General features: G+C 39.5%; 1 protein-coding gene across 2 annotated transcripts in view; it reads left to right on the top strand.

Annotated features, from left to right (window-relative positions):
* The first annotated feature begins 126 nt into the window (after positions 1–126).
* Positions 127–16,129, top strand: part of LOC133424230 (DENN domain-containing protein 2A-like) — a 30,662-nt gene continuing 14,659 nt past the window's right edge. Inside the window, exons 1-13 of one of the 2 annotated variants that reach the window (XM_061714718.1) lie at positions 127–157; positions 2,509–2,580; positions 5,695–6,720; positions 6,812–6,903; positions 9,002–9,096; positions 9,181–9,387; positions 9,575–9,668; positions 9,751–9,801; positions 9,896–10,107; positions 12,962–13,071; positions 13,152–13,221; positions 13,567–13,644; positions 13,745–13,885. In XM_061714718.1, the coding sequence (XP_061570702.1) occupies positions 2,522–2,580; positions 5,695–6,720; positions 6,812–6,903; positions 9,002–9,096; positions 9,181–9,387; positions 9,575–9,668; positions 9,751–9,801; positions 9,896–10,107; positions 12,962–13,071; positions 13,152–13,221; positions 13,567–13,644; positions 13,745–13,885 (2,235 nt within the window). In that variant the 5' untranslated portion in view covers positions 127–157; positions 2,509–2,521. Of the gene's footprint in view, positions 158–1,475; positions 1,724–2,508; positions 2,581–5,694; positions 6,721–6,811; positions 6,904–9,001; positions 9,097–9,180; positions 9,388–9,574; positions 9,669–9,750; positions 9,802–9,895; positions 10,108–12,961; positions 13,072–13,151; positions 13,222–13,566; positions 13,645–13,744; positions 13,886–16,129 lie in introns of those variants that run through there. The other variant, XM_061714717.1, reaches the window with a different exon arrangement.

Below are 16,129 nucleotides of genomic sequence, written 5' to 3' on the forward strand. Positions count from 1 at the left end.
TTCACCTGTCACTGCGTCACTTGTGCCAAACGGTCCAAACTCCTATTGGCCTGCAAGTTCATCCCCCCCCTGTTTTAAAGACTTATGCCGCCAAAAAGAAGTACATGACTCAGTTTGCAGCTCGAAACGGCAAAAGACAGTCAGCATTTCATCCCTGGTAAGTTTAACAAAAAAGAAACAGAGCTTTATCTACTATATATGTATTTAATATTTAATTTGCATTTAATATGGGTTTTGATTATATTTCTTGTGAGATGGTAGTAATAAATGTGTTATATTTATAATAAAACAAGCAAAATATCTTCAGATATGTTTCCAGAAGCACATACTGTCTGTAAGGGTTTTTTATTATACACTGAAAAAAATAAATCTAAGCGCATGTAAATATAACATATTTAAATATGTGATATTAACAATTAAAAATGAAGTTTGTTGCTTTACATGAATACATCTAGTTTTGAACTTAATCTGCATTTGTTCAAAAAACAAGACATTGTGCATTTTTTCCTTAACAAGCAGTATTTATGTAATCCCAGGCAATCTTTTTATTTACACACAGACAACAAGCAATTATCTTGTTGTATTTACCTTTCCTTTAACAATTTTAATCTATTGGGCAGATTGACCAACCTTTCGATGAAACATGCTTTATTTGTTTAAGTAGAACACCACAGTAAAAAATATCTTGCTTGAGCTACTTTAAAAAAATTAAGACAACTTTTTATTATGAGATTTTTATGTAGATCAAGAAAGACTAGTCTTTGTATAAACTACTTCATTTTTAGTATGTACAAAATTCATTTGCAATTTTGGCAAGTAAAGTCAACTTAACACAATTAAGTTGACTGTACTTGCAAAATGTATTATTTACATACAAAAAATTAAGTCGTTTTTACAAAGACTAGTCTTTCTTGATCTAAATAATAATCTCATGCAAAAAGTTGAAAAAAGTATTGAAGTAGATCAAGCACAATATTTCTATCAGTGTAGGGTTTTTTTTAAAGTTCAAAGTCAGTTTTATGGTCAATTCTAATGTACTGTACAAGACTTACACTGGAAGGGAAATGCATGTGGGAATTGGGAAGTTTTCTGAGCCAACAGATTAGAAAAGAACATGAGGGAAAAAAACATAATTTAAGGCTACTTTAAAAGTCCCTTCAGTCATAGTGTAACCGATAGATCAGAAGAAGAGGTCAAATTGACTGCAGCTGCATCAGTTATTGCAACTATGAAACAGCTGGTATATGATTTCCTATTCCAAGAATGTCAGATTTGGAGGAACAACAATGTTTTTCCCACATGTAACACATTGCCATGCAGCTATAGGACCCAAAAAAAATGTGGCGCTCTGGAAGTTGCAGTCAGTGTGGGGAGATACTCATTCATTCTGCTAGACCTTACAGTCAGCTGTCAGGGAGGCAGGCGGCATTCGGGAGGGAGAGAGGGAGGAAGTTGTATCCAGTGAGAAGGGAGAGTGAGGGTGAATGAAACTTGAAGACTGGAAAAGAGGCAGGGAGAAGAGGTGAAGCTCTTGAGATTCTGTCGCTCACTTCATTTAACATCTGCTGAAGAACTAGTTGGATAACCAAAGTGAGATCGTTAAACCTGGATGTACATACTCCTCAGTGGTTTGGATGTTATACCTATGGATACCACTTTAGCAGGAGCAGATGCATGTTCCCAATACTCTAATATGCACACTGAAACTGTAAAATGGACCGAGGTAAGTGAGAGATTTAGTTTTGTACTTTGATTAAACAAAATGTTGAACCCATATTTAGTGAATTTCGATCCTATTCTGCTTTGTTTTAATCAATAGAAAAAAACTATTATGGTCAGAATTGTAAAGCTGCATTATGGTCAGAGCCAATAAGATGCCTGTAGGTTTCAAAAGTCATTCAAAAGTAATTTTGCTGCATGTCTGGATGCTTTATTTCCATGTTGTAGCTTATCAGTCAGCATGCAGCCTCAAGAGCTGGGTGCAGTCACTCTGCTCTTGCACATTTGTACGACACATCAGCTAAACAATTCATGACAGCAGCCTGATATTTTGGAAATTACCAAGTACTGTCTTAGAGGACACTGAACTTTAAAACGTTGGACTCAGAGGCATTTGGAAGTGCGAAGAGCCTTTAAGTCACTGAAGGGGTCAAAAGTGAGCCTCCCGTGATGACAAAGTGGCAGAATAAGGAGCACCAGAGGAAGGAAAAGGTTAAAGGAGGGTGATTTGATCATGTAAGAACCCCAGAAGTGAACTGTTTAACTGCTTGAGGGAGTTACACTGTCATGCTTTTCATTGAGTCCCTGCAGCTGTTCCCTCATCGCTGCTCTGAGAGTGATTATTTCATCTGTGCAAGGCCAGTATCTCACCCTGAAATGTAATGTAAAAACAATATTGGAGTGAAGCTCACCAGTAAGGTCAAATCCTAATCACTGGGGTCAGATCAAGAAGAAGGTCATTAAATATTAATGAATGAAGGCACCGATGCTTCTGTCTCCCTCTCACAGGTGCGCAGGGATCATGGAGGAAACTGAGAGAATGACAGTAAAGAACGGCTGCATCTACTCCTCTGTCAACAGGTTTGTGCAGGAACCCGGAGAACATTTCATTGTCATTTCTGTTCAGTTGCAATATTTTTTTGAAACAATGCATTTTCTGTTGTTTTAGTTTTTCATTTTAAAGCCTTTTTTCCACATTTCTCCCCTTCAGCCATTTACTATGTAGCAGCTCTAACATATCCAGGGTTTCTTGGTTGTTTAAATAACTCGAGACGGTGCTGACAGGTGTCATGGCGTTGGTTATTAACCCAGTGTGGCACAACCAATATTTCATCTTTGAATATGTGCTGTTTATTTAAAAAAGGCGTTGTCGGTGTCACAAGACTTGATCAGAATCATAGATTTGTAGCTGTGTATTTTTCACTGACAGAACAAGCTATTATTTTAAATTAATGAGCATATGAGGTAATATAGCAAGCTGAGAACTGCACAGCTGTTTCAACCAGATGTGGAAATAAAAAGGAACGCTGACAATGTGAATAAATAGATCAAAATCACTATCAAATCATTCAAGTGGAAGCAAAGCTGATCATTTCCAACTGTATACCTTAATGAGTGGTTGTGCTGCAGGTGAAGCCTTTCTATAAGAGTTTCAATTTTATTCACTGCTTGTTTTAAATGCACTTTTTAAGAACAAAGATTTTTTTTAAATCTACTCAAAGATTTATTGCAAATGCATGCATTTGTGAAGTCATATATGTTTGAAAATGTTCAAATAAAATGGTCCTGTGATTAAAATCCATTTATTAACCTCAAAGGGAACCATCTTTAGAGTAATCCGCTCTTTTTAAGGTTACAGAGCTTCCCTTTCCATAGACATCACTCGTAAATGTGGGATATAAAACAGGGCAGCTCAGTTCTGGAGGGGGAACTCGCTCATCCATCCATCTATGTCGTCTTTATTTATTGTATTTTCTAAGGGAACAGCCTGGTTTGACGTTGGAGCTTCAACATGCGTTATTCACTTATCTCAAAAACTCAAATAGCTCCAAAAGGCTGGGCTTGCAACTTAAGTTGCCATGGTGATACATCCAGGTCAGTGACACTAAAAAAGAGTTAAACCTGAAGGCACCTCACTTAGTCAGTGTTAGCTTTATTGTCCCCAATGGGGCAATTGGTTTTGCAGCCAGAAGCGACGACAACACAACAATAAACAGTTAAGACTAAGAGAATAAATAAATTAAGAGTAACCCAACCTCATTTAAAAGCCCTGATCCAGATCTTAGTCAAGGGATTTTTTTTCTTCCTGCCTTGGATTGCTTTTGGGGTTTATTGTAATCTTTTGCAACCCAGGTTTTCTGCAGATTTTGCATCTGAACACGTTTCGTCTTGAATAATTCTTCCATCTCCAACCTGGGCCATAAAAGTCTCCTTAGCCTCAGGAATAAGATACAGCGTTGAGCTGCCCTTCAATCATCACTTCCATGGAGGGTCTTTCAGCTCGGGGCTTTCCATTTCCTCTTGTTTATTTATTAAAAGTTAACAGTCTCATTAAAATGGGCCCCGGTCCAAGTATGTGTTTATTTAGGAAAGCCGATGAGAAGAAGATGCTCGGTCATAAGCTTGTCCTCTGGCATTTACTCTGAGGCACAGTTTTCCCACTGTCACCAGAAAAAGACTGGCTGTCCCCTGACTGGCAGTCCCAGTGACCGTATGGAAAGTTCAGGAATCTCTGGTAGCAATTAGATTTAGTCTTTTGTTACTCATCTTTGTCTTACTGAGTGAATTTAGGTTAAAAGATTTGGTCTTTTTTATTTCATTTCATTTATTCCATTCATGGTATATATTCCTAATAATGTTGTACAAAATTCCATGAAGTACACATTATCACCATGAAAGAAAAACGAGCAGGAAGAAGAAAACTTATGATACCTGCCCCTCTCTGTTAATACAATTACGTTGACTTACTGAACATCAATCTATCTATACACATATTTATAACAAGAAAACAAACAAAAATACCACTCTTCTATCTATTTTTTTCACGTATTCCTTTTTCTTTTTTATAGGCACTTATCTTTTCTTTTTTAAACATTTTCTTAAGCTGATACAAACTTGTGCAACTTTACAGTTCCTTGCTTTGTCCATGCCATAATTCTACACCTGTAACAGAAATACACATTTGTTTTATGTTTAGCCTTGCAAAAGTATGTTTGAAATCAAGTTTAAGTCTGTTGTCCTCATCCTCCAATCTGAACACATTTTGTAACTGTTCTGGTAACGATCTATTTTTTTGCTTTAAACATTATTTTTCAAGTTTGAAGTTCAACTATATCCGCCATTTTCAACAAACCTGCCGAAATAAATAATCTGTTTGATGGTTCTCTGATGCCTACCCTGTGAATGAATCTCACTGCTCTTTTCTGTAGCACAAACTAGGGCTGGGCGATATGGACCAAAAGTCATATCTCAATATTTTCTAGCTAAATGGCGATACTCGATATATATCTCGATATTTTTTCTGTGCCTTAATTGGGGTTTCCCCCAAAGCATTATAGCATAGCATCTCTGTTAGCTTCATTTTTTTCTGAGGCAAACCCTTAAAAAAACAGTCAGTTTTAATACAAAGCCTCGTGCCAAATGTCACACAGGTACATTTGTTAACAGAGGTCTGCACAATATCAAAATGTATAAAACAAATGAAATAAAAATAAACTACCTGCATATATAGAATAAAAATGCTTCTTGAATAAAATAAAACAAATATCCCTTTCCTGCATAACAATTAAATTAAAATACACTGTACAATTAATACAATGTAGACAGTAACAGGCAGACTTTTCCACTGAGGTTGACAATTGTGCAAATAACAAAACATTTGTGCAAATCTCAAATAAAACATTCAAGTCAATTTGTCACAAAATAAGCTATATCAAAATCTTAAAAAAAAAAATGTAAAAAAAAAAAAAAATAAAAATATTATTATTTTTTTTTTAAATCGATATAAACGATATTGTCTCGTACCATATCGTGTTTGAAAATATATCGATATATATTAAAATCTCGATATATCGCCCAGCCCTAGCACAAACAGAGGTCTTAAGTGGAAGTTGTGGGGATTTTGGACACAGAGAGTTAAACACAACAATCCGTCAGTTCAGCGTGACTATAAATGTCCACATTTTGTCTCTTTAGGAAAAAGAAGGGCGTCTTTGGTTGGAAAAAAGCTTCAGAGGGAAACAAGGAAGCTGAGCAAAAAAGAGTGGGGTCGCCAAAAAAACCCTTCACCCCATTAGACAACCTCCTCCCCTCGGGTCCTTGGGAGGAACCGTCCACGATGGCCAGACCTGCTGGAGGCAACATCAAGGACAAGATCTCCCTGTGGGAGGGCAAAGACTCCCCTCATCCCCCTCTTGCCTCGGGTACTTTGGGCCGGTGTACCAAAAGGACAGACTCCTCAACAAAAAGCAACGGCAAAACCGTAGACACGCAGAGCGCTGAGAGCTGTAGGAGAGCGGCTCATGAAGAGAAGCAGGGCCTCGGGAAAGAAAACGTAGGTCAGTGTGGAGAGTCGAGGTCTTGCTCGCCCGCTGAACCTGGGAAACTTCGTCGGGATGTAAATAGCGGCAAGCCGAGTGACAACCAGATGAGGGAGGACTGTAGTAAGAGATCTGGAGCTCATAAAGAAAAGCAAGATAGCGAGAAAGAGAATTTAGAAAATCTCAGGGATTCAAGGCCTTGTTCGCCTTTAGCCACGAAGAAACAGCAGATGGGGTCGCTTAGGAAAGAAAAGAGAGCGGGAGAACAACAGGAAAAGAGAGCCGTATTCACTCTTTTTAAAAAACTGGAGGCCATGGGGGAGAACCACGGGAAAACACCTCCAGAGCTAGGAAACTACTTCAGCCCCCCAGGCAGGGACAAACAGGTGGAATTGAAGAGGAACGACCCTGAATCTCCAGAGTCTTCCCGAACAAGAGAAGGGAAGGAGAGTCAGGAGAACGTGTACACAGAGCCGGGCGCACCTCCCATCAACCCAGTCCCCAAACCTCAACGCACCTTCCAGCACCCGGCTCTTCCCCCCTCAGCAAAGAGTCAGAGGGAGGTGAGAGGCCTGAGGAACCTCCCCCCACTTCCATCACCGTCCGCAGTAACTTCATCAAAGCCTCCTTTAGGTTTCCACGGGAGAAGCAGGGCCGAGAGAGTCCGAGACAACGTCCACAGGTATAGAGGGTTCAGGATATTTCACTGATTTATGATCCAAGTAACTAAAATCAAACTGATTAAACTGCCTGTTTGAACATCCTGATTACAGAAGATCGTTGGAGTTTGAAGACTTTGTGGGGTCCAACAGCTCTCTCTTCACTCAATCATCGTCTCAGGAACATCACTATGAAGACATCTTGGGTCAGACACCTGCTTGTTTACTGAGTGTTTTCGATCTTGGTTATGTCTGTTTTCTTAGTTATAACTATATAAACTCATGATTATTAACACAAGTTTGAAGTGAGACATATTCAAACCCTTTGTCAATAGCAGCCACAACTTTTAAAGATCTTAGAGCAATGAGGGGACGATACAAAAATAGGTGACAAAAGTCCTTTTTAAGCTTTGTCTTTACATCTCTGAAAATTACTATACAGCTTTGTTCTGCCCTCTTCAGATAACGAGCTGGACGTAATCAAAGTGAGAGGATTTTTTTAGCCCGGTAGCGTCTTAAGGCAGGGATGTCCACTTCCAGTCCTTAAAAACTGCTGTCCCGCATGTTTAAGATGTTTCTCTGTGTCAACACACCTGATTCAAATGGATGTGTTATCAACACCTTGTCATCGAGGTCTGGACAAGTTTGTTAATGTATCAGGGTGTGTTGAAGCAGCTGGTACCAGAAAAGTCTTGACTTCTTTAGTTAGTGTTTTGGGACCCGAGAATCATCAAAAACCTGCAGGACACTCGCCCTCGAGGACTAGAATTGAACTTTTGACGGTTTCTCAATATGTGTCATCAAGTCAGAACCTGACTTGATGACAGTCAAAGTCAGAACCTGTGACAACTGCTTTACAGCACTACGTCACACATCAGCAACGATGAAACCGGCTCACAGAGCTACTGTGAACATTCCAGCAGATGCACCTCACAGACACGAGAAAGTAATCACGGAAGACAAAACTATTCAAGATACCTCGCAAAGGCAACTCTCTGACAAAAGCTACTTAACCTCCACGAGCTAAAAATGGGAAAAGTTTATTAGCCAATTTTAAAAAAAATACCACCATGCATATGGAAACCAACATTTTTCTTGTGCTCCAGAAAGCGCCAAATATCTAACTTCAGGGTTGAGGCTCACGCGATAGCTACAAAGATTCGTTGCAGTTCCTCGACTGGCCACTAGATGCTGCCGCAAAAGTGACTCAGTCTTTGTTAAAACGTCCAACTTTAGAGCAAAAATAAACATATTTACAGTATGTTTCAAAAAAAACATTTTGGTCTGTATTGTTTGCTTTCACACCTGTGACAACTTTAAGGGGTGTGGGAGGGATTTATTGATTGACAGTCGGCTCCGCCAGTGGCTTGTCGTTATCATATCCCCATCATGTATCATAGTCATCAGGCTAGGTCTGGGCGATATGGACCAAAAGTCATATCTCGATATTTTCTAGCTGAATGGCGATACTCGATATATATCGATATTTTTTCTGTGCCATAATTGGGGTTTCCCCCATAGCATTATAGCATAGCATCTCTGTTAGCATCTCTGCTAGCATCTCTGTTAGCTTCATTTTTTTCTGAGGCAAACCCTTAAAAAAACAGTCAGTTTTAATACAAAGCCTCCTTGCCAAATGTCACACAGGTTCCTTTATTAACAGAGTTCTGCACAATATCAAAATGTATAAAACAAATGAAATAAAAATAAACTGCCTGCATATATAGAATAAAAATGCTTCTTGAATAAAATAAAACAAATATCCCTTTCCTGCATAACAATTAAATTAAAATACCCTGTGCAATTAATACAATGTAGACATTAACAGGCAGACTTTTCCACTGAGATTGACAGTTGTGCAAATAAAAAAACATTTGTGCAAATTTCAAATAAAACATTCAAGTCAATTAGTCACAAAATAAGCTATATCAAAATCATAAAAAAAAAAAAAGTTATATCGATATAAACGATATTGTCTCGTACCATATCGCGTTTGAAAATATATCGATATATATTAAAATCTCAATATATCGCCCAGCCCTACATCAGGCTACCACGCAACCGCTTGAATTCAGGCTTGGCTACATGAGTCAGTGATTTTTGATTTCAAGTGTAAATCAAAATAAAATGATGATACAATTACTACTAATTACTGTAGTGAGTTATGGGAAATCATCCACCAATAAAATGTGGCTTCACCATTTGCAATGGTAGGCAAGTGTTTATCATCTTAATTTGCATGAGCTATACCTGGAAAATGCTTTAAAACATTCCTGAAACGTGCCTCTTTCGGTTCCTCTGCAGACTTGTCCAAGGAAAATCCATATGAGGACATAGAGCTGGAGAGTCAGTGCTCCCAGCAGTCGCTACCCTCCTCCCCCGGTGCCGACACCAACAAGGTTCATGAAATACGGAGCAGAAACCGCTTGATTTCAGTGATTATGACGAATGCAGTTGTTAATTTTTCTGTTTCTCTGCTGCAGGTGTCCAGACCCGGTTTCTTCAGGCAGAATTCAGGCAGGAGCTTTAAGCTCCTGGACCTGAAGCGAGCCAACCAGCAGGCCCACAGAGCTGGGAGTGGCGTTTCATCTCCGTCCCAGCTCAGCCCTCCGTCCACCCCGACCGGGTCTGAACACAACCCGTGGTTACCGGGAGACCCTTACAGCCGCACCTGTCGCAGGATACCAACAGTCTGTTTGATCTGTCTTCACATTATCACACTCATGTCATACCTTTAAGTTCAGCTTCACATATTTGAATGCTTAAATCATCTTTATTTCAGTCCAGGGATTGACGCTACCTGTCCAAACACATGTGCTAGTTTTTGTTCTTCCCACTGGGGACAGTTATCACACTAAGTGCTGATTCTTTCAACAGGCTGTGTTGAGGATCAACAGCATATTTGAGGCTCGGAGCAGGAAAAAGTACTTGAGAAGGATCTATCATTACACTGAGACCAGTTCAGGAAGAGGTGAGGAAACTGACATCATCTTTAGAAAAGGTTGTTCCAGAAATCCTAAGTGTAAATGCTGACTCGTGAGATTCATTTACAGTAACTGATGAAAACAGCGACTCAGAGAGTGAGATTGAAGAGAGATCCAAAGGTGAGATATCACAGGTTTCTCTAAACGCCATTCCTTGTACAATATCCCAGACTGGCCTTTTTAACTGAATTATACCTTGCCGTATTTCTCCCAGCTCACCGCCAGCGTCTGGTGTCAGTCAAGTCCATACTGAGCCAGCCGAGCCAGGCTCGGGTCCACTACAACAGTTCAAACACCCGAGGCAGCGCCTCGGATCAGGAGCTGCACCAGCGCAAGCTCTTCGAGTATTTCCTGGTGGTGTCGCTGCAGAAGTCGAAGACTGGTGGCCACTATGTGCCGGAGGTCACACAGCAGTTCCCCCCAAAGGTCAGGGCTTGAGTTGTTAGCTTCACCTCCATCGTACCTTGAAATTGTTTCTAATTACTTAAAGGTATTGTGACATCATTTTTAACATGCTTTTAACACTATTAAAAGTCTTGGCCAACATCCCTCAAATGTGTCTAAAAGAGTGTAACAAGAAAAACTTCACTCTAGTACTCCATTCCTGGCTTTTTATTACAGTGTTTTTTTGCGCCGTGAAAAACGCTTCCTTTTCCCCCTTTCCTGTCAATCATTGTGCCGCTCCTCCTCCAAACCTCCTCCAACCCAACCATACGCTCACAGCGGCGTCGGAGAGTTAAGCCGGGAGCGACAGGCGAAGCATGCACGGAAAAGCAGCAGGGTCGAACCACAGCAAACAATCATAAAAATAAAGGCATGCAAGCAGCACTGTCCCCTTATCTTAAGTCCAGTCAGTGGCCGCGGGTCTTCTTAGCAGTTTTCCTCCGGTGATGGAAACAAAAGAGGTTCTAAACAACTCCGTGTTAAGCCTGATTTATGGTTCCGCGTTAAATCGACGCAGAGCCTACGCCGTAGGGTTCAGCGTACGGTGCGCGTCGCCGCGTAACCCTTCGCCGTAGGCTCTGCGTCGGTGTAACGCGGAACCATAAATCAGCCTTTATGGTGCGCTGGAGAGGAGAGGAGGCAGGGAACTGGGTGGAGGGGGCGGTGATTTAGCGGGTCTATACGTAACGACCCGCCACCAAACCACATGCGCCGATTTTGCATAGTTATGCGGAAAATCCCAGAAAGCACACAATACACTGAATGTTAAAAGTTCGTTGTTTTTTGGGTGTAATTGATGTCAAGACACCCAACAAAACACAAAAAATCAAGAAAAATTTGTTTTTCATGTCACAATACCTTTAAGAAAGACAACAAAAACCATCACTATGAATACAATTTTCTTGAATTGAGTTGAAGTGCTTTCTTATTGGTTGAATTTATATCTGTGAGCGGCTGCATTTTTTTGGACCAGAATCAGATCTGGAATATGAAAGCCATCAATGAAGATCTAAAGATTACAGGCCAGCGTCTGGCAGCTGTCAGGCGACTATAAAAGTGATCCTGCTACTGCTGGAGGCAATGTCTGTTGTGACTTAATCCACATTTCTTCTTAGGCATAATGAAAACAAAAACCAAACATTGGTACGTAGCAGAAGCTGATCAGGCTGCGAGGGTTGGATGAGCCGTGGTTATTTTAGACTACAACATCTTGAGCATCCCTTTTTTTGAATTTACAATAACATTTAAGAAAAGGTTTTTTTTCTTTTTTTTTGTATTTGATGTATTGTTGCAACACTAAACATGATTTGAAAGACAGAAAAGCGTGTCCACTTTAAGTTAAGAGTCAAAATTGTACATTTTGTACACACATTTTTGTACATTTCTTTGCTTCTAAAGTAGAATTTGTTTCCTAAAGATGGTCGGACCAGTTCTAACAAAGCTGATGCTGGATCCCACATGCACGCTCCTGATCTTTGAGGAAATGTCATTGATTTTCTTTTTTAATTTTAGAGCCATTTTTTATTTTAGAAAAATATAAGTCCATATGTTCTTTAAGTACTTTATGTACTTTAAGTACACTTTACTTTTTATCGTTACAGTATACTCTTCCAACAAAGTCTGACTCACTGTGGTCAATTAAAAACTACACTTCTCTATAATATTTAAAATATGTAAAATTGATTAAAATCACTTTGGTAATAGAAAGTAAAGGTTTTTGCTAAGAAAACGCTTTCAGATTGGATACAGATGTAATTTGCACACTTGATTTTTGTCCCAAAATCACAATATTATCAGCAGTGTCTGGACTTTATAAATCACAAATATAAATTCCTAATTTTTAAAGTCATACATTCGGGCATTAGAAATTCACAATTTCTTTTTTTTTCCCAGTGTTTTGCTCTGGTGCCGTTCTTCCTCAAATGGCCCTAATATCTGTGTGTGTTCATCAGAAATATAAGTTAGGCACAGCTCATTCTTGTCAATTATTTACTCAGAAGAAGGAAGAAAGAAAGAAAGAAAGAAAGAAAGAAAGAAAGAAAGAAAGAAAGAAAGAAAGAAAGAAAGAAAGAAAGAAAGAAAGAAAGAAAGAAAGAAAGAAAGAAAGAAAGAAAGAAAGAACAAAAGCAATATAAATATCTCTGTTTGTAGAAATGTATCACCATCATTTGACTGTTTAAACTTATATTTGTCTCAGATGAAATACATCCCAGTGTTTGGTATGTGTTGTAAAAAGTGTAAAGAAAGAAAGACAGAAAGAGGCCCAGAGGTGCAGCCAGAAAGTCTTCCTCTCTGAGAATTCAGAGGTCCAGAGATCAGATCCCATGGTACTCATGTTCTCCTTTAAATGTTGAGTATGTTTTTAACCCTACTCTTGTCAACAAATGCACATTTATTTATATCCAGAAGCAGGTTGCAGTTCATTCAATTCATTTGAAATGAAAACAAATAGCTTTTTTGTTTCTTACAACACATACTAAGCTGCGTTGATGGTCTTTGAGCATTGCTGCTTTATTATCTACAGTTCTGGTCCATTTGCAGATGGTAGTTTGGTGCCTCGTCTGTGTGGTGATCGCATTGTATTCTTGATTCCTCCAATCATCCAAAAACAGGTCTTTTAGGTTTATTGGTGACTCTAAATAAGGTGCATTAAATATGCACTTGTAGATTTAGTTTCTTAAACTCCCTTCATGAAGGAAAATGTCCTTAAAACTCAACTATCATAACTCTCATGAGAAATGCGAACTTCACCTTTCCGCAGCTTTTCTTTCCCAGAACAATTGGGGCGGGGGTTTAATGCAAACATGTTAAAATATTATTTTCTCTTATGTTTCAGCTGGAACGAAGCTTCAAGTTCTTGAGGGAAACGGAGGATCAGCTGAGGATCATTCCTCAGTTCTGCTTTCCTGATGCGACAGACTGGGAGCCGGTGGAGACCCACCAGAGGTGAGGCTCACTCATATATAAATGCACTCATCCCTCTTTTTTTCTTTTAATATATATGTTTTGGCCCCTTTTTTTTCCAGCGAGATGTTCTCGTTTGTTCTGACTGGTGAAGACGGGAGCAGGAGGTTTGGATACTGCCGGCGTTTACTGGTAAATAGAAATGAGGAGAATAAATAAGTGTGGCGTTACTGGACAGGAAGTGGCTGAATACCACAATGAGGCTGAGTAAATAAGCCTGCCAAAAAAGTCCGCGTGCCTGTGGGAAAATGGTCCATCTCAGAGTCGGGCCGGAGGCCGGAAGCGTGTCAGACTGGGAACTGTACGCTGTAACGTGAGGATGTGCATTCATGTTTATGTAGCTTTTAAATATCTGCTTCGTCTGTTGTTGTGTTCTCAATCTCAAGAACTGACTCTTTTTTTTCTGTTTAAATCTGAATATGTGAGAGAAGAGAAATATTTACCAATCCCCACTTTTCATGCATCTGTCTTTTTCAGCCTAGCGGAAAAGGCAAGTGTCTGCCAGAGGTCTATTGCATTGTCAGTCACCTCGGCTGTTTCAACCTGTTCTCCAAGGTAACGCTCCCCAGCTGCTTGTGTGCACTTATATTAAAAGTACATTTTTTTTTTAAAAAGGGGACAGTATGAAGTTTCTTTGTATACGTGCATGTGGCAGGTGTTGGATGAGGTGGAGAGACGGAGGGCTCTGTCTCCGGCTCTGGTGCAGCCTTTTATGAGAGCCATCATGGAGGCCCAGTTTCCAGCTCCTGGAAGAACCATCAGCATTAAAACTTTCCTCCCTGGTTCAGGCACTGAGGTGAGCAACCCGGAAAAACACCTGTTTTTTATTTATTTTTTTAAACAAAAGAGGACAGTTTTCCTTACTTTCCAGCAGAGTTTTAAGCTGCTTCTTATTTCAGCTGTCGTAACTGATGAACGTTAATGAACAGGGTTAACTTCAATGCAAAACAGCGATCAGCTCCCCCTACAGGCGTGGAGGGGAAGTCACTTTAATGTACGACTAATATTCAGGCGCACTCACACTGGCGAATCCCTGCCGTCCTCAAACACGTTTGAGCCTTATAGAGTTTCTCGTTTGGCGAGTCCTGGTTTCAGGCAGAGTTGGGAGAGGTGTGTTTTCGAGGGCCGAAGAACAAACCTCCTATCTGAAAATGTCACTTTTTTGGGAAAACACAAAAAACTGTGTTGTTTTCTTGTAGAATGCTATATTTTAAGGATTCCCCTATCCCAGGGGTCGGCAACCCAAAATGTTGAAAGAGCCATATTGGACCAAAAACACAAAAAACTAATATATCTGGAGCTGCAAAAAATGAAAGGTCTTGTATAAGCCTTAGAATGAAGACAAATGGTGAAAGGAGAAATGTCGAAAAAAAAGTCAAAATGTGGAGAAAAAAGTCAAAATTTAGAGAAAAAAGTCAAAATGTTGAGATTCATGTTGAAGTACAATCTCGAGAAAAAAGTTCAAATATTGAGAAAAAACTCGAAATGTTGAGAAAAAAGTTGAAATGTTGAGAAAAAGTCGAAATGTCGAGATTAAAAAGGAAAGGAAAAAGGAAGAAAAAAAAGAGGAAAAAAAGGAAAGAAAGAAGAAAAAAAAAGAAAAAAAAACAAGAAAAGAAAGAAAAAAAGAGAAAAAAGAGAAAATAAAGACAAAGGAAGAGAAAAAAAGGAAGAAAAAAAGAAGAAAAAAGGGGAAAAAAAGGAAAAAAAGAAGAAAAAAGCAAAAAAAAACAAGAAAAGAAAGAAAAAAAGGAAAAAAAAGAGAAAAGAAAGAGAACGAAAGAGAAAAAAAAGGAAGAAAAAAAAGAAGAAAAAGGGGGAAAAAAAGGAAAAAAAGGTCAAACATTTTTGAAAAAGCTCCAGGAGCCACTAGGGTGGCGCTAAAGAGCCGCATGCGGCTCTAGAGCCGCGGGTTGCAGACCCCTGCCCTATCCTAACCTAACCCTAACCCTACCCCTACAGGCTGAATAGGTGCAGCCCACCTTGTGATGTCATCCAAAGTGAAAAACACCAATCAGACAATTTTGCAGATAGGAGGTTTTGTTCTTCGGCCCTCGCTATGTGCATGTACACAACATGTGTGTGACACATGGATGCAACAGTTCCTCACAACAAGCACTGAACAACATAACAGCGTAACCCAGAGTATCAAAGATGTGAGAGCAGAAAAACTCACAAAAGTAATTGATTGACATGAATTACGCAGGGTCAGTTCATCCTGGGCACTTTGTGTTTTTTAACAATTTAGCAATGTGACAAAGCCAAAGACATAGGATCTGAGATGGAGATGGTCATTCATGACTTCATTTCACCACGTCTCAATTATTCTAACTATACTTTACGTGTTTAAGTAAAAAAGAGAAAGCATGTCAGAGAAGCCAACACGTCTGAGTAGCAGTGCCCCCCCATCCACTCTCCGGTCCTCCCTTCCTGTTGAGTTTGTGATCTCTTTTAAAATGCAGCTAAAAACTCATCTTTTTAAACTTTTCCTTTTGTCTAGTTCTATTTGTTTTTATATTTTGTGTTTATTGTTCTGTGTTTTATCATAAAACAAAGTGATCTCTATCTTGAAAGGTGCTATTTAAATAAACACGTACAGTACTTAGTTAAGTATGTAAACGCTAAGAGATGATGAGATTTCCCCTGAGCTGGCTGTATGCACGTTAACAAACCCACATTAGATAAAGCTGGTTTCCATGAAGTTAGGCCCAAAGAGTTTGGTTTGTCAGTCTAACAGGGACAAAGTGCCAAATGGGCCTATTAATGGATTTAGTACACATGAAGAAAGATTAACTCTAGCAGTGAGGTCATAGATGTAGATCAGGATTTAGCAGAAAGCACTAATAATTAGACTGCCAGAGTCTCAAAACGTGAAATGTAAAAACCTAAAAGCAGCAGTGCACCACGTGCAAAGGGTGCAGCAATGATGTGAGCTGGTGGAGAGGAGCTCCTACGCCGGGCAGGGGGGATCAGCCACACGAGGGGAGATGCAGCTGGGCGCTGCAAAATACGCAGGAAGTGGATATAATTTGAGAATCAG

This window comes from Cololabis saira, chromosome 23, assembly GCF_033807715.1.
Source record: "Cololabis saira isolate AMF1-May2022 chromosome 23, fColSai1.1, whole genome shotgun sequence".
In the NCBI taxonomy this organism is placed as follows: Eukaryota; Metazoa; Chordata; class Actinopteri; order Beloniformes; family Belonidae; genus Cololabis; species Cololabis saira.